The sequence below is a fragment of the Erythranthe guttata genome, chromosome 14, assembly GCF_056151865.1.
Source record: "Erythranthe guttata isolate IM_541 chromosome 14, IM_541, whole genome shotgun sequence".
Classification (NCBI taxonomy): domain Eukaryota; kingdom Viridiplantae; phylum Streptophyta; class Magnoliopsida; order Lamiales; family Phrymaceae; genus Erythranthe; species Erythranthe guttata.
Window position 1 is genome coordinate 23,665,654 of NC_142546.1, and position 20,233 is coordinate 23,685,886.

Sequence of the window (20,233 nt, forward strand, 5' to 3'; positions counted from 1 at the left end):
ATATATATATACAGTACAATAAATGAATGTTGAGGGGACAGACTGTTCAAATTTACTACGGAGGTTGAGGTACAGAGAAATTAAATATATAATGAAACAATTTAATTATATTTTCGGATTGAAATAAAATAAATATTTGAAGTTCTGTTTGTTGGGGTTTAAGTAAAAGGGTTTAAGAATTCAGCAAAAGGAATTGTTTGGGAAAGAAATAAAAATTAAAAGGAAAAAGTATAGCTCTTTCTTTTATGGTTAAATTACGGCCAACCCCTGAGGTAATATCAAATTACGAAAAAACCCTCATGTTTGGGTAATTACAACCACCCTCTCATGTTTTAAAATTCTTACACATCCACCCTTATGGTGTCAAATTCAACAGAATTTTTTATATTTCGTGAAATGTTATCTATTTTGTACTCGTTTTCTGCAAAAATACAGTTTATAATGCACTACAATCTTACAATCTGATATTTACAAGTCAAGAAACACATTTTATGATCATCTTGTTTCATAATCTGGAGATCAAACGGAGTAAAACGTGTACAAACCGGAGAATATTTCACATAACCTAGAAAATTCCACTAAATTTGACACCGTAAGGATGAATGTATAAAAAATTTCATAGTCAAGAGAAATAATAGTAATTGTCTAAACATGAGGGGGTTTTTCGTAATTTGAGCACTATATAATATACATACATACCTGTAAAATATATATACACACAGATCCCTATAAGGCAGGGAGGAATGCTACCCATTTCCCAGCATATATGTTGCTCAATGAAATCCATTCTCTTTGTTCACCATGTTTAATAAATATATAAAATAAAATAAAAATAAAAAACTGAACAAGAGTACTGTAATAATAGAAGATGATGTCCATGAAAGACGATAACACCACCAACTGGTTAGGGTTTAATGGCGATTTCATCTCTCCCCTCTCCGTACTTCCTCTCAAGTCACAAGGTATTCAATATTTAATTTACAACCCTTTTATTTAATTTATTTATTTTATTTATTTATTTTATCTAGTTTCTGTGTTGTTCTTGTACCTGAAGGTTCTTCCCCCAAGCTGGAAGATTTCTTGGGAGTGACAACAATGGCGGCAGCTACTCAACAGTACGGCAGCACCACTCACCACCATGAAAGCGCGTCGTTTTACGACCAAGAACAATTCAGACAACACCATTATTATAATAATAATGATAATTCTGGGCCAAACGAGAGTAGTACGGGATTCAACTACACACAAATCCCGACAATATTAACCGAGGCAGTTGAGTTTCCATGCTTGAAAACATGGATAGATGATAACTCAACCATGGTTGAAGATTACAACAACAACAACAAGGGTTCTGGTGGTGCTGTAAATAATGTAATGGGGTGTGGTGATGAGTTACAGTCGTTGACTTTGTCAATGAGCCCTGGCTATTCTCAGTCAAGCTCATGTGTCACTGCACAGATCTCACACACAAACACCTCCCACTGTGTGTCCATGTCCAATGATGAAATTGCTACTAAGAAAGTTTCTCAGAAAAAAACTGTTCATCGGAAATCTATCGACACTTTCGGACAGAGAACTTCTCAGTATAGAGGTGTAACTAGGTCAGTTGGTTGTTTGTTTTTATTTAAAGATTTGGTTTTTATTTTAAAGATTCAATTTTTATTTAAAGATTTGATTTTTATATACTTGTGATTGTTGTTCAGGCATCGTTGGACAGGTAGATATGAAGCTCACTTATGGGATAATACTTGCAAGAAAGAGGGCCAGACTAGAAAAGGAAGACAAGGTTATTACACAATAATAAAACTTTATTTTTATGCAATTAATTTATTCATTCTTGAATTTTTAATGTTTTGTTTTACCTTGCTTTTTTTGTCTTGATGTGCGGCTCCCATCGAAAAATCAACGTGATATATTCAGTTTATCTTGGTAAGAATTTAATCTACTTGTAGTAGTAATGAAAATTAATAAGTCTTAATCGTGATTTATAATTAATTAATTAATTGATAACCATTGGTATTATAATAATAATGTTGTAGGGGGATATGATATGGAAGAGAAAGCTGCTAGAGCTTATGATCTTGCTGCCATCAAATACTGGGGCCCGTCGACACATATCAACTTTCCGGTATATATATTGTCGATTTTTGCATCTCTTTCGTGTAATAAAATAAATAAAATCTCGAGTTTTTTTCAATGTAAACTGTTTTTTTGCAGGTGGAAAACTACCATCAAGAACTTCTGACAATGAAGAACATGAGCCGACAAGAATTCGTCGCTCACTTACGAAGGTGAACTTAATAAGCAAAGAAAAGCTGATGTGTATATATACATCGAATCGAATGTTAACTCCGATTTTTCCCCCACAAATTTTAGGAGGAGTAGTGGATTTTCAAGAGGTGCTTCAATTTACAGAGGTGTCACAAGGTAATACAAACTTAATTAAATCTCGTCGAAGATCATGTTAATTAAATTTTAATTCGTACTAATAGTTTGCGTTATTCGTAATTAATTATAACAGGCATCATCAGCATGGAAGATGGCAAGCTAGAATCGGCCGTGTTGCGGGCAACAAGGACCTCTATCTCGGAACTTTCAGTAAGTTGCATATTAATTGAAAAATTATTACAGTTTGATTTCCCAGTAATGTAATATTTATTTTATTTATTTTTATTTTCGAATTTTAGGCACACAAGAGGAAGCGGCCGAAGCGTACGATGTAGCTGCAATAAAATTCCGTGGGGTAAACGCAGTTACTAACTTCGACATATCCCGATACGCGGTTGAGAAAATCATGGAGAGCAACACTCTGCCAGCTGGCGCGATAGCGAGGCGTAACAACGAGAAGGTTGTGGAGACTAATACCGATCAAGAGATGATTAGTATAATTAGTACGCCACATGATCCGAGAAGTGAGGTTTGTGCTAATCAAGATCACGAGTATAATTACCAAAACGCGATGGTGATTAGCAATAATAATTCTCCCATGACATCGTCTTTGGTTACGAGCTTAAGCAGCAGCTCGAGGGAAGCTAGCCCGGTTCAAAACGGCGGGCCCCACAAGCCCCCGAGTAGTAATGTGAATCCATGGTTTAGTAATAATCCATCCGATCTTCAATTGAGGGCTTTTTCACTCGGGGAGAATTGCTTGCCTATTTTCGGTTCTTGGATCGAGTAACTTTCGTGTTTTTTTTTTTTTTTGCATGGACTTAAAAAGCTAAGAAAGTAGAACTTTTTTTGTGCAATTTTCAAATCAAGATTATGCAAAATGGAGGGAATGAAATTTGAGAGAGGTCTCTCTCTCTCATATGATTATTAATAGTTGAATCTGCTTTATCTTCCAATAATGCAAAAAGGATGAATGCTTTGACTACCAAAAATCAAGATTTCCCACCTAAAAATAAATTCAAAGTAATGCAATCATAATTCAAAAAGGGAGTGGAAATAAAAGAGATTCTTTGTTCATGTTTTGTAGTAGGAAAACTTTTTGATTTGTGGGGTTTCATTACTTATGCTCTCTCTCTCCCTCTCTCACTCCCTATTTTATGCAGCACTTGTGTTTCAAATTTTCTCAAAAAAAAAAAATTAAAAAAATTAATTAATTATTTTCCCCTCCACTAGTTGCAATATTGGACTAAAAAGTAAGTTTGTGTCCTGATATGACACTTTCACCAAGTATAATAATTATTTCGGTGGTGTTTGTAGATGTTTTTGTAAAATTTAAAATAATATTGTTTAGTTTGATAAGTTTGAGTTATTTGCAAATACACTGAGAAAAATAAGCTTTTAATTAAACTCACTTTTAAGTTGGTTCGGTGAGTGGGCCGGGTGAGCTTTTGTGTGCTTAAATAAATAAATAAAATTCATAACTCTTATCTGAATATAGGAAGTAACTGTATCGATTAGAACAGAATATTAGTTGTAGATCACTTATTGTCTATTGATAATCTGAAATTGGGATTTTTTTTTTTGTGCATTATTATTATGGGGAGACAATAAGGAAATGATGCCAGAAAAGCTGGAGAAAAACTTTTACATTTATTTATTAGGACTTTGTGGTTTATGTAATCATTATTAGTCAAAAAGTATTGATTAACAGAAAAAAAAAAAGAAAAAAAAAGGGGCAATGCCCACGCATTTTTGTTTCTAAGTGCTAACATATTATCACTTGCTGAGCGAGAAATTTAAGTTCGAGAGGTCGAATGCATTAAAAAAATTCTATGACGACGATTATGCGACTACAATTTCATGTTACATGGTTGTGTTGAGTGATAATAGTCAAAACTCAAAAGCATCCACAGCTCACACTGGAAAATACTAGAAAGAATATTTAATTAAAGATTGATATTCCGTCAATAATTATTATTTGTAAAAGTTAAAACATAATCATTTGAGAATATTTTCAAAGTGTAAGCTTAGTCAAGATTAACGAACACTTGGATTATTACACAAAATTAAAGTTTGTGTAGTGTGTTACAATGATTGAAAGCTTTAATCAAGAAAATATTCAAACATTGCTACTATTAATTGCATCTTATTAATTAAATAAAAGTTGGTACCTGATGTTTTCGATTGACAAGATTCAAAATCGCAGTTAAATGTTATTATCCAATAAAATTATTAGTTATTCCACTGTCTGAAGAGAACAAAGATAGTTTTTTTCCTATAACGATACATATTAGAAAATGATTATTGCTAAAATAAACGATGAATTAGTTTCAGAAGACGATGTATTTTATATAATTTCAAATTTTGAAATTGTTTCATTTTATCGACAAAAAAAAACTATTTTTTAGTGAATATAGAATATACAAAGTAACATAGAATAAGCCCATGTTAAATTAATTATTGTTCTTTTTTGTTCATTTATTTATCTCTCACACAGTTGGGCTGGGCAGTGTCCAATGGGCCTTCGTGGCATTAAAATTTCTTATTGGGCCATTTATCAAAAGTAATTAATTTTATATGGGCTGATTGCTCATTTATCAGTCTTTTTATTTTATGTTAAAAAAATAGAAAATATCTGTTTATATTAATAATTACTTCACGGTTTTGAATTGATGATACCAAAATTACAAAATGAACTCTTCTTGTATTTATAGATTACGAATATTCTCACTATTATCCATGAAACTACTATTTTACCATCAAACTAGTAAGTATGAATAATGAAATTGCCTCTAATTATAATATAATATTAAAAAAAAAATTGAAACTACAGAGGCATACCCCCGACAAAGCATTATAATTATACCCGACCAATAGTACATTTTTATTTTTATGAATTAAGCAAAAATCTGTACAAACTTTGCGATGTGGAAACGTGGGATTGGTCTTAAAATGATTGCTTTGACGTGAGCAATACGCGCTGCGTAGTCGCGTTCATGGTTTTCAGATTCTTAAAAAGCGGGTTTTTGAAGAAACACGATTAATGATTGCTTGTGTTCTGCGCATGCTTCGATCCCATCGGTTAATTTGGAATTTAGGATTATTGTATTTTAATTTAATAAATAAAAAAGGGTAAATTTCGATCGACTACCCCTCATATATAGTCAAATTACGAAAATCTTCTTTTGTTTGGGTAATTACAACCACCTCTCAACTATAAATCTTATTACACGCACACCCTTGCGGTTTCAAATTTAGAGGAATCTTCTAGGTTATATGGAATTTTCTCAATTCTGTACCCGTTTATCCCATTCGACCTCCACATTTTGAAGCAAGATGATAAGATGTGTTTTTTGACTTGTACATATCAGATTGTCGTGCATCATAAAACTGTATTTTTGCATAAAACGAGTACAAATTAGAGAAAATTCCACGGAATCTACATGATTATGTTGAATTTGACACCATAAGGGTGGATGTGCAAGAAAATTCATAGTTGATGGGTAGATTTAATTATCCAAACAAGATGGGGGTTTTTGTAATTTAATCGTATCTCAGAGGGGTAATTGTAATTTACCCAATAAAAAAAGAAGCTTATGTATATTTGCATATCTTATATATAAAAGAAAGAAACGTTAGGGTAACCTAAGAAACCCTAATGGCATATTTGTAAAAATAAATTAATTGATGTGTATATATAATTTTTTTTATATCTCCTATTTCTAATTACTTTAATACGAAATCTCGGCTAACACAATCATAATCCACTATATTTATATTTCTTAATTATTATTATTATTATTATTATTATTATTATTATTATTATTATTATTATTATTATTATTATTATTATTTTATCTCCTATTTTCCAGCCTATTTTTTCTAAAATAAATTTGCTTCATTTATTTAATGATCAATTTCATATTACCACAATTAAGTTTATTATATTTTTTTTGAATGAGTTTGTATTATTAAATTTGTATAAATGTTGATGTTATTATCGATATCACTAATAAATTTTATTACAATTGTTATTATTATGTATTAAACTAATTATCATTTTCATTTAAAATGCTATCCCGTGCATCGCACGGGGGGAAATGCTAGTTAATTTATTATTTAAGAAAAAAAAATGAAATAGGTTAAAAACCCATGATGAAAATTAGAAAGTTAGGCAGGACCACAAACTTAAAAAGAAAGCCCATTGCATGCCTTGGGCGTGATGATGTGGGTCTTAATTTGATTTATGTTTACTATTTATTAATCATATCTTAATTAATTAACTTTTTCAAAGTACAGAAAATGATGTTCACCACATGAAAATTTAACAATTTAATCATCAAAACGAACAAAACATACACAAAATTAAATACTCGTACGTAGTGATTACCTTAGAATAAATCGAAACCAAGTTCAATTGGATATTTTTTTAATAAACTTTGAATTAATATTTAAACTTGTGGAATAACTGAGAATTTTGACAGCTAATTCAGAATTTTCCAGCAAGATCACAGCTTCATAATTTATTGACCATCAAAATATGGTTTGACCAATTACAACTGTATCTCTACTTTCTTTATTTCATCTATTTAAAAAATTAAAAATTAAAATAAAAAAAGCCAAGACATTACAAAATTACTGTAGTAGTAGTTTTATTCTTTATAAAATATAATATAATATATATGTATAGAGCAGCTACAGCTGGAAACAGTAGCAAGACAATGAAGAAAAAATTACGTGAATGAGATTCCATATATATTATTCCTTGTGTTCTGAGGACCAAAAGTCTCATAGTAAAAAAGTAAAAGGACTGCTCTGACAATTCTATTATTTTAATTTATTTTTTTACAGAAACCAAACTTGGAAGTTAATTACATGGAATCAGATTCCAACTCCAATCAGTATCAGTTGTCATTTAATTAACTCATGGAGTATAAGATCAACCATTTTATTAATGCTCAAAATTATATTTATTGATTTTAAAAATCAATTAAATATGATTTAAATTAAGGTGATTTATTTGGAGGGCCATGATTGTTAGGTAATTAATTAGTTGGCACTGCAGAAAAAAAAATTGAGTGTGCAACAGCAAAGAGGAGTGTATGAGAATAGTTGGCAAATGTGTCAGTAAATTAAAAAATAAATAAATAAAGATTTCAAGAAAGCTTGGGGTTCAAGAGAAGAACATCATCTCCCATCCATGATGAGATTATTAAAAAAAACATTTATATTATTTAATTGTTTTCGGAACCCAAAAAATAAAATAAAAATAAAAAGGAAAGGAAAGTTTAAAGATTAGGTTTTGTGTAATAATTAAACCTGCAAGAGCAGTTGGCAGTAGTTAGTCTCTGGTTTTTAAAAATCATATATGCCTGTTAACTTGGGCAGGTAAAAGGGGCGAGCTTTTCTTTTTTCCTTCTTTATTTTTTATTTTTTATTAATTAATTATTAATATATATATATATATATATGATCACTCTTTATATGGTGTCATTGAAATACCCCTAATGCACATTTTTGCAGCAGTATAGTTATAAAGTGAGAAATTTTGATGCCTTCTTTCTGATTTCTCTGTTTTTTTTTTTTTTAATTGTAGAATTTAAGCAAGCATATGATGCTGTTAAGGGTTCTGATAAGCTCAACATTAGCTGTCTAAACAAGCTCTGAAAGTTCTGCCCACAACCTGTTTGTGAAAAGTCCCAAGTGGGAATTTTGTGCCTTCTGCTGGATTTCAGTTGCCCATATTGAGCATATCACAAAAGGGTCCCTATAATTTGAGTATCCTAGGATTCTTGTAGGATATTATGGTTGTTGTTACGAGGCTCTGTTCTGTTCATGTTTAATTACTGGGGTTTAGGGCTTAATTTTGCTGTAATTAAGAGTTAAATCACTCCACACAGATCAGTGTGTAAACTTGTTTCCAGAGCTATACTTGTACCAAACAAAAGAGAAACCAAAAGGGAATCTGCTTTTTGATTTCTCTACTGTGGTTGAGCTGTTGCTCAGACAATCTCCCCTTCACTTCTCCATTGTCTACTTTAAGTTCTGAGAGATTCTTATTTTCTTTGTCTTGAGGGGGGAATCACTTTTTTCCATATCATACTCGGAATTGATCCTAGGGTTCTTGCAGATATTATGCTTTGTACATTGGATTTCACCTTTTTCCCCCTTTTGGCTTAGGATGCTGCAATTGAGGGATTTCTTTTGCTTTCTTTAACTTCCCTCTGTGTGATATATTACTATAAAGCCTTCCTTGATTATTTGTTCCTTGTTCAGTCTTGCAAGATATTACCATTTACCACCATTTTTTGGTCAAAGATCACTTTTTTTTTTTTTTTTTTTTTTTTGACCTTTAGTTAAATAGTGTTCTTTCTGTTGTAAAAACTCAGAATTTGGGTGTTCAAAATCCTGGGTTTTTCTTCTGGTTTTCGTCTTCGTAATGGGTTCCGAAGAAATTGGACAAAGAGATTCAATATCTCGAATTATGGGTTCTTCAGATTCGATGTCCGAAAATGTTGCAGGAATGTCAGAATCCTTCTTAGTAGACCATTTCCACGGTTCTTGTTGGGATCCTATGATTTCCGATAATCTTGGAAATTCCTCGATTATTCCACAAAATGAGTTTGTTAATCCACATTATCTAGTGGGGAACTCTTCCCATTTGGCTCATTACACATCTGATTTAGGTTTAGTTCTTGATATGGTACCGAAAATCCCAAGTTTTGGGAGCGGAAGTTTCTCCGAAATGGCTAATAGCTCATTCGGACAAATCAACGAATCGGGTTGTCACTCAAATTTGGAAGATGGTTTATTTGGAGCTTCACTTAATGGAAAGAGGAAAAGGAAGGTGTCACCATCAGTTGGAGGTTCTTGTAATAAGGTTAAGATAAAAACCCTTTACTTACTTAAACTTTCATTCCTATAACTCTTTCACATGTAATCTAATCTAGTTTGGTTTTAATCTTATCGATTATAGAATGTTGAAGAAGAGAAGCTAAAGAATCAAAAAACGGGAAACACGTGCGAATTTCCTAAAGAAGATGAAAAGAAAAACACCGGCACTAAGCAAGGAGTTAAACAAGCGAAGGACGGCTCTAATGGCGCGGAACCTTCTAAAGAAGATTACATTCTTGTTAGAGCCAAAAGGGGCCAGGCTACTAACAGTCACAGCCTTGCAGAAAGGGTAAATAAATCTCTCGATTTTTTCAAATCTCAATTCGCAGTTTGTATGGTAATTAAGGCATATAATTGTGCTAATGTTACAGGTTAGAAGAGAGAGGATTAGTGAGAGGATGAGATTATTGCAAGAACTGGTTCCTGGCTGTAATAAGGTATAATTAGAAAGAAATAACTTTTGTCGTTCTCGATCGGTTTTTAGCGGATATTTATTCAGTACTGAGTTTTAGCATTTCTTTTATTATTTCAAGATTACTGGGAAAGCGGTGATGCTTGATGAGATTATCAACTATGTGCAATCGCTACAACAGCAAGTTGAGGTGTGCATTTTTAGACAAATTAGTCGAAAAAAAATCCCATTTGATTGAAAAAAAAAAGTCGAATATTTTACTAACAAACAAAGAGTTCATTTTCTTGAATGCAGTTTCTGTCAATGAAGCTTGCTACTGTAAATCCAGAGCTCAACGTGGATATCGACCGGATTTTGTCTAAAGATGTACGATGAAATTGAATTTCTAAAGATTGCTTCCATTTGATTAATTTCATCTCGAATTTTACTTAGTATATTTTTATTATAGCTTCTTCATACACGAGGTGGCAATGCAACTGAACTCGGAGTAGGCCCGGGATTCAGCCCGTCTCATGCTTTTCCAGGGCTTCTAAACGGCTACGCGGGCCCACCTCCACCATTTCATCCTTTGCCTCCGGTAAAATAAAGATCTGTCTGGCTTTATGTATAAGGTTTTGGCTTGTCCGAATTCTGACATAAATTTACGATGTTGTCCTTTAGAACTTATGGAACAGTGATCTTCAAAGTATATTACAAATGGGATTCGACCCTAGCCCCACTGGTACCGGTTTGGGGGCAAACGGTAATTTTGCTTGGAACTACTTACAATAATCATTACACTCTCTTCTTTATTTAATCCCATCTCACCGTATGATCATTTTTTTCTTTTCCAGGGTTGTCGAAAACGGAGCCGTGAGGTTTTTTATTTATTTATATTTTTTTAGGAAGAGTTTGGAAATAGCTGTTTCGCGATCTAATCGAAAAAAATTGTAGCATTAATCAGGTGGGAGAATTAAAGAAATTGTTTGAGGTTGTCTTTATTTTGTCTTAGTTTTGTATAGGGTTCGAAAGATTCTTAACTCTTTGTTCTTCGAAGTTTTAGCAGAAGAAAAAAAAATTGCTGTTTAGATTCACAGAGAGATATGTATGTATATTTATTTATTGACTGAGAATACAATTTGCTGGAGATTGCTTGCTTCTATATAATAGCTTTGCCAGGTTTGGTAAATTACAACCACCCCTGAGGTAAAGTGTAATTACAGAAAACCCCTTATTGTATAGAAATTACATCCAGCCCCTGCAATTTGTAAATTTCTTACATCCACCCCCTACAAAAGGTTTGATGTAAGAAATATACAAATTGCAGGGAGGTGAATGTAATTATGAAAACATGATGGGTTCTTTCGTAAGTAGATCTTACCTCAGGGGATTGGTTGCAACTTGCCTTCTCTTTTTCGTTTTGAATGACCAAAGTGGGCTACTCAAAGCCCATTACACTTTGGGTTAATCAATTGCTTTTATGGGCCGGGCCGTATAATGATTTTTTCAAATATTATGGCCCGTAATTGATTTTCAATTTAATGAATACATATCTTAAATAAATTTATTTCACCCATTTCGATTTTTATTATTTTTCTGAAATAATTTGTAATGTAAATAAGGAAAGAATAACATTAAATAAGATAAGAATAAATGAAGATAGTGTATTAGTGTGGACAACCTCATTTATTCGAAAGGTACATGCTCATGTTGTTGTGTCTCAACACTCAAGGCAACATTTATAGCTTCATTTTCAATCTTGTCTTCTATCATATGAGCTGTATATTCATAATTTTGAACTAACCAAAAAATATATTATCCTTGCCAAAAAGCAAAATGTATCATATGTCACATGAATCTTATTTTGTAGATAATTCATATATAATAAACAAAAATAAACCGCTGGGAGTGGTTTTATCTTACTTGCACACCAAAGAGGTGATACTTAAAACTTAGAAGAGAGTCACATTGCATGTGTATTCTGTATCTCCCTCTCTCACGAGGTGATTTACTAATATAGATGGAAAATAGAAGTTGTCTCTAAACTGGGTAACAGAACAATACAACCACCGTCATAGACAAACGGGCGTGTCGCCGAAAAATGCCAAGGTGCATTCAATGGGACAGTACGACCAGAAGAGAGAGAAGAAGAAAAATCAGAGATTACAATGTGGGAGAGAGGCGGAGGCTAACTACGTCGAATGCATGGCGTCAATTCTCAAGGTTCGACCGCGATCACATAGGCTATGTTTGGATGCATTTTTGTTTTGTTTTCATTGTTTCCCCAAAACAAAATGGGATTTATTACCCTTTTCAAATCATTTTCTCAAAACAATTTCAAAAGTTTCTCTCTCATTCAGATATGATGTGACTGCTACAGTAAAATGATTTGACTGCTACAGTAAAAAAATGTCTTCACTAAAAAACAAATAAACATCACTTCATCTTTCAATTTTTTTCTTCAAAAATACTTTTTTTTTCTAGCACCTTTAAACATGATTTGACTGCTACAGTGTATTTTGTCTTCTTCCAAAATATAAACAAACATTACTTTCATTCTCAAATTATTTCCCCAAAACATATTTCCTCAAAATGAAATCAAAATAAGATCCAAAACACTTCCAAACATTACGATAATCTTTTTTTGTGATGTTGGGCTTATTGTCGGGACAGCCTCAGGGGAAATTGAATTAATGAACCGGATATAAAATCAATTCGGCCCAAAATCCAATAAATCCCAAACTAGCAAAACACAATCTAGGAGACTTTTCCAAATGATATAATGCTAGACCAAACTTCTTCAAATTTGAGGATGTAAGAAACTTAGTAAATCAATTATGTTGACATCACAATCAATTTATTTGCAGAGAAAATATTTAATTTTCTCTAAAGTATTGCATACATATATAAAGAGTATATACATATAAAATATAGTTGTGGTGGTGACATCCAAATAAACAAGTGTGTGTGTGTGTGTGAGTGTGTGGGTGGGCCTCATTTGGTTAGGCTGTCAATTAATAGGTGGGGGTATGAGTTTTTTCCAGCACTCATTTCTTGAAGAAACTCAGTTCCCGACAAATGTCATATCCCACATGTTTCACAACTTGAAAATTTGCTTTACCGTTGAATCGAAATAACCGTTAACTTAAAATAGCATTTTCTATTTGTGTGAGAGAGAGAGAGAGAGAGGAGAGAGAGAGAGAGAGAGAGAGAGAGAGAGAGAGAGAGAGAGAGAGAGAGAGAGAGAGAGTAAAGAAACAAAAAAAATGTTGAGTTTTAAAAAATGGTGGTAGCCCTCAAATTTTGTATAGTGTACAGTAGTAATTAGTTGCTAATAATACATTGTTTAATTGGAGAATTGAGCACCGACACGAATTGGAGTTAATGGTTGGTTTGGAAATTGAATAAAAACAAGGGCCACGAGTCATAAATCTTATTAATATGAATATGATACTCTATTATCTCTCTCCTTCACTACCTTATTCATCAGATCTAACCATCTAACCACCACCACGTGGCCACGTCACCTTCCATATTGGAAATGCTGCAATTACATACACCAAATTATTATTTTATATTTTCTTTATGAATATATCCCCTACATTTTTTTTAAGGTGATGTTTGCTGGAAAAAAAAATGAAATTGACGATAAAAATGAGTTAAGTTAGCGTAAATGTTTATTTCTAAAAGTTGAGTGTGTTAATAAATTTCATGAAAAATTAATTTCGAGCAACTTATTTAGAACTAGTTGGTACAATGGTGATTTTTATATTTTAGTTTAACGCAGCTTATTTTAAAAAAAAAAAATAGAAACAAATGCTGGTATTGCAAAAGTTCCAAAAGTGAATATGAGCCCAGAAAAGCTTAGTATCACTTTTCAAAAGCTTTTTCAAACACCAAATAACATTAATTTTAGAAGAAAAATATTATTATTTGACAAAAATAACCCCTTTATATTTTTCGATTTCTCTAGATTACTATAAAGCAATAACTCCTACACTGTCGGCTATGAATAAATTGAATATAAACTCGTCGTTGGGATTTTCACCAAACCCATCTTTCTTACAAAAGAATAAAAATAAAAAATAAAAAATAAAATAAAATAAACTAGAAACAATATGTAGTAATAATGAACATCATCATCATCACCATTCTTTGCTGAAGGTGCCATATTCTGGAAAAAAAACACGACGCGTCGTTTTTTTCCTCTTTATCAATAACCGTGCTTTTCCGTTTCCGTTTTCGCCTAAACCCATCTATTAACATATTCCAAAAACGGAGTTTTCGAAACCCCCCGTTCAAATCGCCCCTAATTAATTAACAAACCTATTATAAAAAAAAAACTAATCACTCCACCTGTTCACCGATCAAATCCAAGCCAACGAGCAAGAACGAAATCCCCTGAAACAGCAGGAAGTAAAAATGTATACCCTGCGCCGACAAAAGACTCCTCACAGCAGCAGTCAGAAGCAAGAAAGCCAAAGCCAACTCCTTCGTATAAATCCGATTATGCTTCTTCTTCGTCTTCTCCTTAGCCAATTCTTTCTCCATCAGCAACTTAACCTCCTCCAAATTCGGCTCCGACCCGCCCCTCTGGTGGGTCCCGCCGCGCGTCGGCTTCTCGACCAACGACGCCAGGTCGCCCTCTGAGGACCTTCCGGATTTTTTTGTCACGACCCACTCGTAGGCGCTTCCTAATTGGAATAGGCCGGAAATCATGGCGTTGAATTTAGTGACGGACATTGTGTTTTCGAAGAGAAGGTACGGGACTATGAAGGGGAACGATTTCGGAGCGGGGAGTAAGCTTAGAAACGACATTGTTACGGGTACGTAGCAGACGACCCACGAGGGGAGGGTTGCTTCGGGTATGAACATGGTCATGGGTAGGATTATGCAGAAGAGTGTGAACGAGTAGAACGGGAGTATGAGTTTTCGGAGAAGGAAGAAGAGGAATATCATGTTCGCTTTCTTCCATATGCTTATCTGCATGCACGTGAAACGAAAGTTAGAAAATCAATTCTCGTTAATAATTACTCTATTCGTTTCATAAACATCTACCGTTACAAGATTTTTAAACACGTAAATCAAGAAAGTTTATGAAGTAGTTGAAACTTGGGAAAAGAAGTATACGAAAGACAAAAATAAGCTTTTTATCCGTAAAAGAGCTCTTTCGTGTATTAGACCTCTCCCTAGTCTAATTATACAATTAGGTTTGTGTAAAATTGCATAATATCATGGTTAATCATACGATAGGAACCAAACGAGGCCTTAAAGTTTTCCTAGTGTCGTAAAATTACCTTTGATTTGATAATGGCGGGCAAACAGAGACGGAACAGCTGCATCGGCCCGGAATGCCACCTATGTTGTTGCTTACGATAAGCTTCGTAAGATTCCGGTAATTCACATTGGCACTGATAATTTTCACATATTTTAGTTATGCAGAAAACGGAAAAGGAACAATCGAATACAGACAAAAAAAAAGCTATTTGATGATTTTTTTTTTGTAAAAAATACCTCAACATCATTTAGGAAGACGAATTTCCAACCGTGAAGATGGGCTCGTACAGCAATGTCCATATCCTCAACGGTGGTTCTCTCCAACCAACCACCGGAATCTTCCAGAGCCTTTATCCTCCACACGCCAGCTGTCCCGTTGAACCCGAAAAAGTCGATGAAGTGTCCGTTGACTTGCTGCTCAACTTCGAAATGGAAAGCCAAATTAATGAGCTGCAATCTTGTTAGTAGATTCTCATCCTTGTTCACAAACGACCATCTCGCCTGGACCAACCCTACTTCCTCGTTATCCTGTAATAATTCCAAGCGGAAAAAAATCCAAATCAAGATTAGAATTTTATCTAAATAATCCGAATCCAATGCCGATTGCTTGAGAAATGACGAATACCTACCTTGAAGTGAGGAACAGTTTTAGTGAGGAAATCAGGGTTGGGCTGGAAATCGGCGTCGAAAATAGCGACGAATTCGTAATCTTTAACGTAGCTGCAGTTCATTGCGGATTTCAGATTGCCGGCTTTGTAACCATCTCTCATAACTCTGTGACGGTATATAATGTTGGCATCGTTTTGCTGCCATTTATGGACTTCTTCTTTGATCAGTGATTGAGTTTCGGGATCGCTCGAATCATCCAAGATTTGAATCAGCATTCTCCCTTTTGGCCAATCCAAATTACACACCGCCGCAATCGATTGTTGATAAACCTTAAACAATCCGAAAAAAACAAAACTCAAATTCAAATTCCAACCAACCAAACATGAATAGGGCAGTTACAGATAAGTGAAAAAAACCAATTGATACCTCTTTTTCGTTGCACATTGGGATCTGAACTAAGACCATCGGGAAATAGCCGCCGGCGTCGCCGGATTCGAGATCGGTGAGGTCTTGTTTGGGTACGGGTTTGATATTCCAGAATTTAATCCAGAAGCAACCCAAACAGAGGACTAATCTATCCAGGCTCTGGATTAGGAAGAGGAGGATGCAAGCATTTGCCAGGAATTGAAGCGGCGGAGCGAGATACTCCGCCCTGATCAGAACCCATTTCGAGTAGAGCAGGCCGAACGCATCCCTGGCGGCGAAGCCGCTCGTCAGGGTGTAGAGGCGGTGGAGGTGGAGATCCGGGGTTTCAAAGTGCCAGCCTTTGAAGTAGGCGGCGATTTCGAAGCAGAGGAGGAGGAGGGAGAGGGAGAGGAAGACCTTGATGCTGGTGTAGAATCTTGATTTGACGGCGGGGTTCTCCGACGAAGAGGTGTCGGTGGAGTCGACGCGGCCGGAGGCGATGCGGCGGCGGACGATGGAGGAGAGGGAGAGGAATGCGGAGGCGATGGAGGTGAGGCAGCCGGCGGCCTTGTGGGCTTTCAAGAGGATGACCCAAGTGAGCTGCTTGGCGTTCTTGTTGCGGCCGCCTTTCGGAACGCCGTCGTTTTGGTAGAGGAAGTCCTCGTCGGAGGGGGATTCCAGCTCCACCATGGACCAGTTGTTTGGGTTCTCCATTTTCACTACTACCGGCGTTCCCCGGTGGTTTTCCTTCGCCCACCAGTACAGCGATGGAGCCATTTCTCAATATTCAAAAAAAAAAAAAAAAAAATCTCTTCTTTTTTTTTTTGGAATTCAAGATCCAATTTTTTTTTCCCTGAGCAGATAAAACTCAGACGGAAACTCTGCTCAGGAATAATTACAAACAAACCCGTGTGAAGCAAAATGTGTGAGATGCTGATTAAGGGCTTAAAAATTGAATCTTTAATTGCTTTCAGCTGAGTTAAAAAGACCAAGAAACAAAGGTAGGAGACAAGGGAAAGGGGGGGTGGGGGTGGGGGGTGGGTTGCAAATAGTGACAGAGAATACTACAAAAACTTCATTTTGAATGAAAATGAGGATGAGGAAGAGATGAAGAGGAAGAAATTAATACAAGGAAAAATTTAAATGGTGGAAAGAAGAATTAATAAAAGAGTAATAAAAAATGTGAAGAATGGGGGGAGGCTGTTGTTATGTTATTACAGAGAGGTATTGTACAAATGGTCCTGTACACATTACGTTCATTTACAGCTTGCACCAAGTACGGGTTGCAGTAGGGAGATATGATTTTTGAATTGAAATAAAGGTTCGGTTCTAGTGAGAGAAACTATGGGTAGAGAGAGAGAGAGGAAAAAAGGATAACAGCTCAACACGTCTTTGGGGTTTTTATTCCATAAAGTGTGTGAAAAATTAAATTTAGAAAATTAAATTAAACTCACAAAACAGAAACAATACAAAAAAAAAAAAAAAAAAAAGAGAGCTTTGGTTCTTCTGTTGCAAGTCAAAATCACCAACAAAGAACCCTAGCAAGAATCTGTTTATTCCCACTAATTTCTTTTTTTACTCCTGCATTTACAAAAATAAATTGGAACACAAAATATGAGATCATAAAGACGAATAAATTAAATGCATTATGCAGATTAAATAAGTAGTGGGCAATTTCTTTTTTTATTTGTATATATATATATTTTTTTATTTATTGCAGAATAGTATTTTATATAATATATATATATAAATAAATAAATATATATATATATCTCCACCTTGTGCTGCTTTTCTGGATTTAAATCCAAATAAAAACAAGAGACTGTACATAAATTTCTCTTGACTGGTAGTGCCACAGCTGGGGCCTTCCACCACGAATTCTTCTAACGTAAAGATCCAATTTTTATTAAACCTAAAAAGATAAAATTGACTGAAATTCAAATTAGGGCATCTAATCTAATAATATTAATTCGAAGAAAAAATAAAATCATGTAAAACAACAACAAACCCATAATTGACTGAATTTTGATGAACAATAAAAAAAATAAAAAATTTTGCATTTAATGAAGGATGATGGAAACTTCAATACACCTCCGTCGTGGAATTAATTTCTCACCGTGTGGGAATAAATTCCGAATTTAATAAAATTAATTAACAATATTTAATTTTTACATTCATAATAATAACAATAATAATCAATACAAAACAAACCTTTGCCCCTTTTCCACGCACGAGAAAAAAAATTAACTGTGGGGAAAAATGTGAAAAATTCAAGCGCAAAATTGGCAAACAGCAGCTTAATCGTGCATGCCCTAGGTGGAGAAAAAATGGAGAGAATTTCTTTTCTTTTTTTCTTTTTATTCTTTTTCTGTTATTAGTAAATAAATTACATGGTTAATTTTTTTTTTTAACTTTAAATATTATTTTATATATTTATTTTAAATTAAAAAAAAAAAGGGAAAATCAGGGCCGTTGTCTTAACGACCAATTCTTCCACTAAAAAAGATCGAGCCGTTTTTATTGTAAAAAATGGGTTTTTTAGGGCATGATCCAAACCCGGCTAAGTTTGACTATAATTATGCATTTAGTAAAATTTAATCCGAAAACAACGCGCAAACCAAAACTTTGCTAATTCAAAGCATTGAATTTTATTTAGACATGTTTGAATTCTAAATCTAGTGTAAGAATTAATCCAATGTTCCGAAATTGCCCTTGGATTTTGTCCGAATAAAGCATACATTATTCACAAAATTGACTACCCATGAAAATGAAATCAAGCCTTCGTTTTTGTTTGACTTTTTACTAGTCAATAAAGATTTGTTTTTGAGTTTAATTTGATTAGCAGCAGTTCAGTCAAGTTAAAATAAATTTTAATCGAACTCGAATTTTAAACTAGCTTTTTATGATCAAACTCGAATTGGATACTGTAGTCTAGTTTACGACTTTATTTGTAGCGATATTGGAATTCATTTTTAAATTTTGCACGGTTAATCGAATTGACTTTCATAAATGCATGGTTACCTACTTGCCTTTATATTTATGATCTTGCAAAATAAAATTGTGCTCTTAATTATTTATGCTAATTTCTTAGCTCTATATTTAATAACTATTTATACATAGATCTATGGTTTACTTGCCTATTCTTTAAACATTAATTTATTCTATTAGAAAACGATATTTAGTGTGACATTATTGCGCAAGATCAAAGCATAAATGCAATAGTGAGAAAAAAATGTGAATCCATCTAATTCACGCCAAAATAAAATAAATAAATAAAGAGATGTAGAAGAAGTTCATCCAGTATAGAGTATAAACTCGATAAATTAATAATTAATAAATTAATAATTTCGATAAAAGCATAATTTTTCTCTGTCCCAACTATTTAATTTTCTCATATTAATGAAAAAGTAAAATGTGTTGATCACTTGATCTTAATTCTTAAGTACAAGTTGACATGTTATTTGTTTTCTTACATCATTTATTGTGCATGATCTCATGTGAAAATAAATAGAGCAACGACAAAAAAAATTCATTTTTTTTTTAAATTTCTCATGTTGGTCTTGTGTAACAGAATATGCTTCGAATCCTCCACTGTGATATTATATTAATTTTAAACAAAAACAAATCTTACTTCCAGTAAATAAATATTAAAAAAAAAAACAGAAAGTGGGATAAAAATGTAATTGTCGGTCATTAAATAAATCAATTAATGTATGACTAAGAAATGAATGGTCGAAAATAACCTTAGCACCTACCGACCACCGACAGTTTTTGGTGTAGGTGGCACTGCAACTGAATGTCTAGTTTAGTAAATTAAGGTTGAATAAACGTGGATAAAAGGGATACGATTTTAAGAGACAAATTTGAACTTTGAAGTACAAGCTTTAGTTCATCAATCAATGATTTTGCAGTTTCATCATTTGATATTTTTTTTCAATTCTTTTGTATTATTTTTACTTCATATATATTAAATATTGAAGTTTTTTAGTCAATTATTTTATCTAAAATTATTTTCATTTTTTTAATTATTCTTGTGCACCTCAAAGATGAAATACTAGTTGTATTCGATATTTTCACCTTGCAATTAAAATAAATAACCACATCTCTCCCTCGGGTTATAATTTGATCAATTACAGAAATCTGTTGAATTTAAACAAAATATACAAGTAAATTTTAATTCTACTAGGGTTACTCTTTTACACCAATATTATTAATAACTATCGAGTAAAAATGGAATCAAATTATTATAATATTAGACTTAATAGATAA

General features: G+C 33.4%; 3 protein-coding genes across 3 annotated transcripts; 2 read left to right on the top strand and 1 right to left on the bottom strand.

The window, feature by feature from the left end:
* The first annotated feature begins 767 nt into the window (after positions 1-767).
* On the top strand, positions 768-3,319 carry LOC105959280 (AP2-like ethylene-responsive transcription factor ANT). The gene is made up of 8 exons (XM_088813925.1): positions 768-962; positions 1,055-1,601; positions 1,704-1,786; positions 2,040-2,128; positions 2,218-2,291; positions 2,377-2,427; positions 2,522-2,598; positions 2,688-3,319. The coding sequence occupies exons 1-8, from the start codon at positions 869-871 to the stop codon at positions 3,176-3,178; spliced, it is 1,506 nt and encodes a 501-aa protein (XP_088670051.1). The 5' UTR covers positions 768-868; the 3' UTR covers positions 3,179-3,319.
* A 4,145-nt stretch (positions 3,320-7,464) lies between these two features.
* Positions 7,465-10,840, top strand: LOC105959281 (basic helix-loop-helix (bHLH) DNA-binding superfamily protein). The gene is made up of 9 exons (XM_012983343.2): positions 7,465-7,776; positions 7,985-9,268; positions 9,365-9,571; positions 9,654-9,719; positions 9,816-9,884; positions 9,989-10,060; positions 10,143-10,271; positions 10,355-10,436; positions 10,528-10,840. Exons 2-9 carry the CDS (start codon positions 8,828-8,830, stop codon positions 10,548-10,550), a joined length of 1,089 nt encoding a protein of 362 aa, XP_012838797.1. The 5' UTR covers positions 7,465-7,776; positions 7,985-8,827; the 3' UTR covers positions 10,551-10,840.
* A 2,743-nt stretch (positions 10,841-13,583) lies between these two features.
* On the bottom strand, positions 13,584-18,365 carry LOC105959282 (putative xyloglucan glycosyltransferase 12). Its single transcript, XM_088814763.1, has 7 exons — positions 18,176-18,365; positions 17,743-17,876; positions 15,986-17,545; positions 15,580-15,888; positions 15,188-15,478; positions 14,971-15,084; positions 13,584-14,656 (listed from the first exon to the last, which is right to left on the bottom strand). The coding sequence occupies exons 3-7, from the start codon at positions 16,739-16,741 to the stop codon at positions 14,021-14,023; spliced, it is 2,106 nt and encodes a 701-aa protein (XP_088670889.1). The 5' UTR covers positions 16,742-17,545; positions 17,743-17,876; positions 18,176-18,365; the 3' UTR covers positions 13,584-14,020.
* Positions 18,366-20,233: the final 1,868 nt, after the last annotated feature.

What these genes read in the sequence shown, in the direction of transcription:
- LOC105959280 (XM_088813925.1), top strand. Translation starts at nt 869, where the DNA reads ATGATGTCCATGAAAGACGATAACACCACCAACTGGTTAGGGTTTAAT. An exon ending in CAGTATAGAGGTGTAACTAG is followed by an intron (nt 1,602 to 1,703) that starts GTCAGTTGGTTG and finishes ATTGTTGTTCAG; the next exon opens with GCATCGTTGGACAGGTAGAT. An exon ending in CGACACATATCAACTTTCCG is followed by an intron (nt 2,129 to 2,217) that starts GTATATATATTG and finishes GTTTTTTTGCAG; the next exon opens with GTGGAAAACTACCATCAAGA.
- LOC105959281 (XM_012983343.2), top strand. Translation starts at nt 8,828, where the DNA reads ATGGGTTCCGAAGAAATTGGACAAAGAGATTCAATATCTCGAATTATG. An exon ending in TTGGAGGTTCTTGTAATAAG is followed by an intron (nt 9,269 to 9,364) that starts GTTAAGATAAAA and finishes TATCGATTATAG; the next exon opens with AATGTTGAAGAAGAGAAGCT. An exon ending in ACCGGATTTTGTCTAAAGAT is followed by an intron (nt 10,061 to 10,142) that starts GTACGATGAAAT and finishes TTTTTATTATAG; the next exon opens with CTTCTTCATACACGAGGTGG.
- LOC105959282 (XM_088814763.1), bottom strand. Translation starts at nt 16,741, where the DNA reads ATGGCTCCATCGCTGTACTGGTGGGCGAAGGAAAACCACCGGGGAACG. An exon ending in CAATGTGCAACGAAAAAGAG is followed by an intron (nt 15,889 to 15,985) that starts GTATCAATTGGT and finishes GGATTGTTTAAG; the next exon opens with GTTTATCAACAATCGATTGC. An exon ending in CCGCCATTATCAAATCAAAG is followed by an intron (nt 14,657 to 14,970) that starts GTAATTTTACGA and finishes ACGTGCATGCAG; the next exon opens with ATAAGCATATGGAAGAAAGC.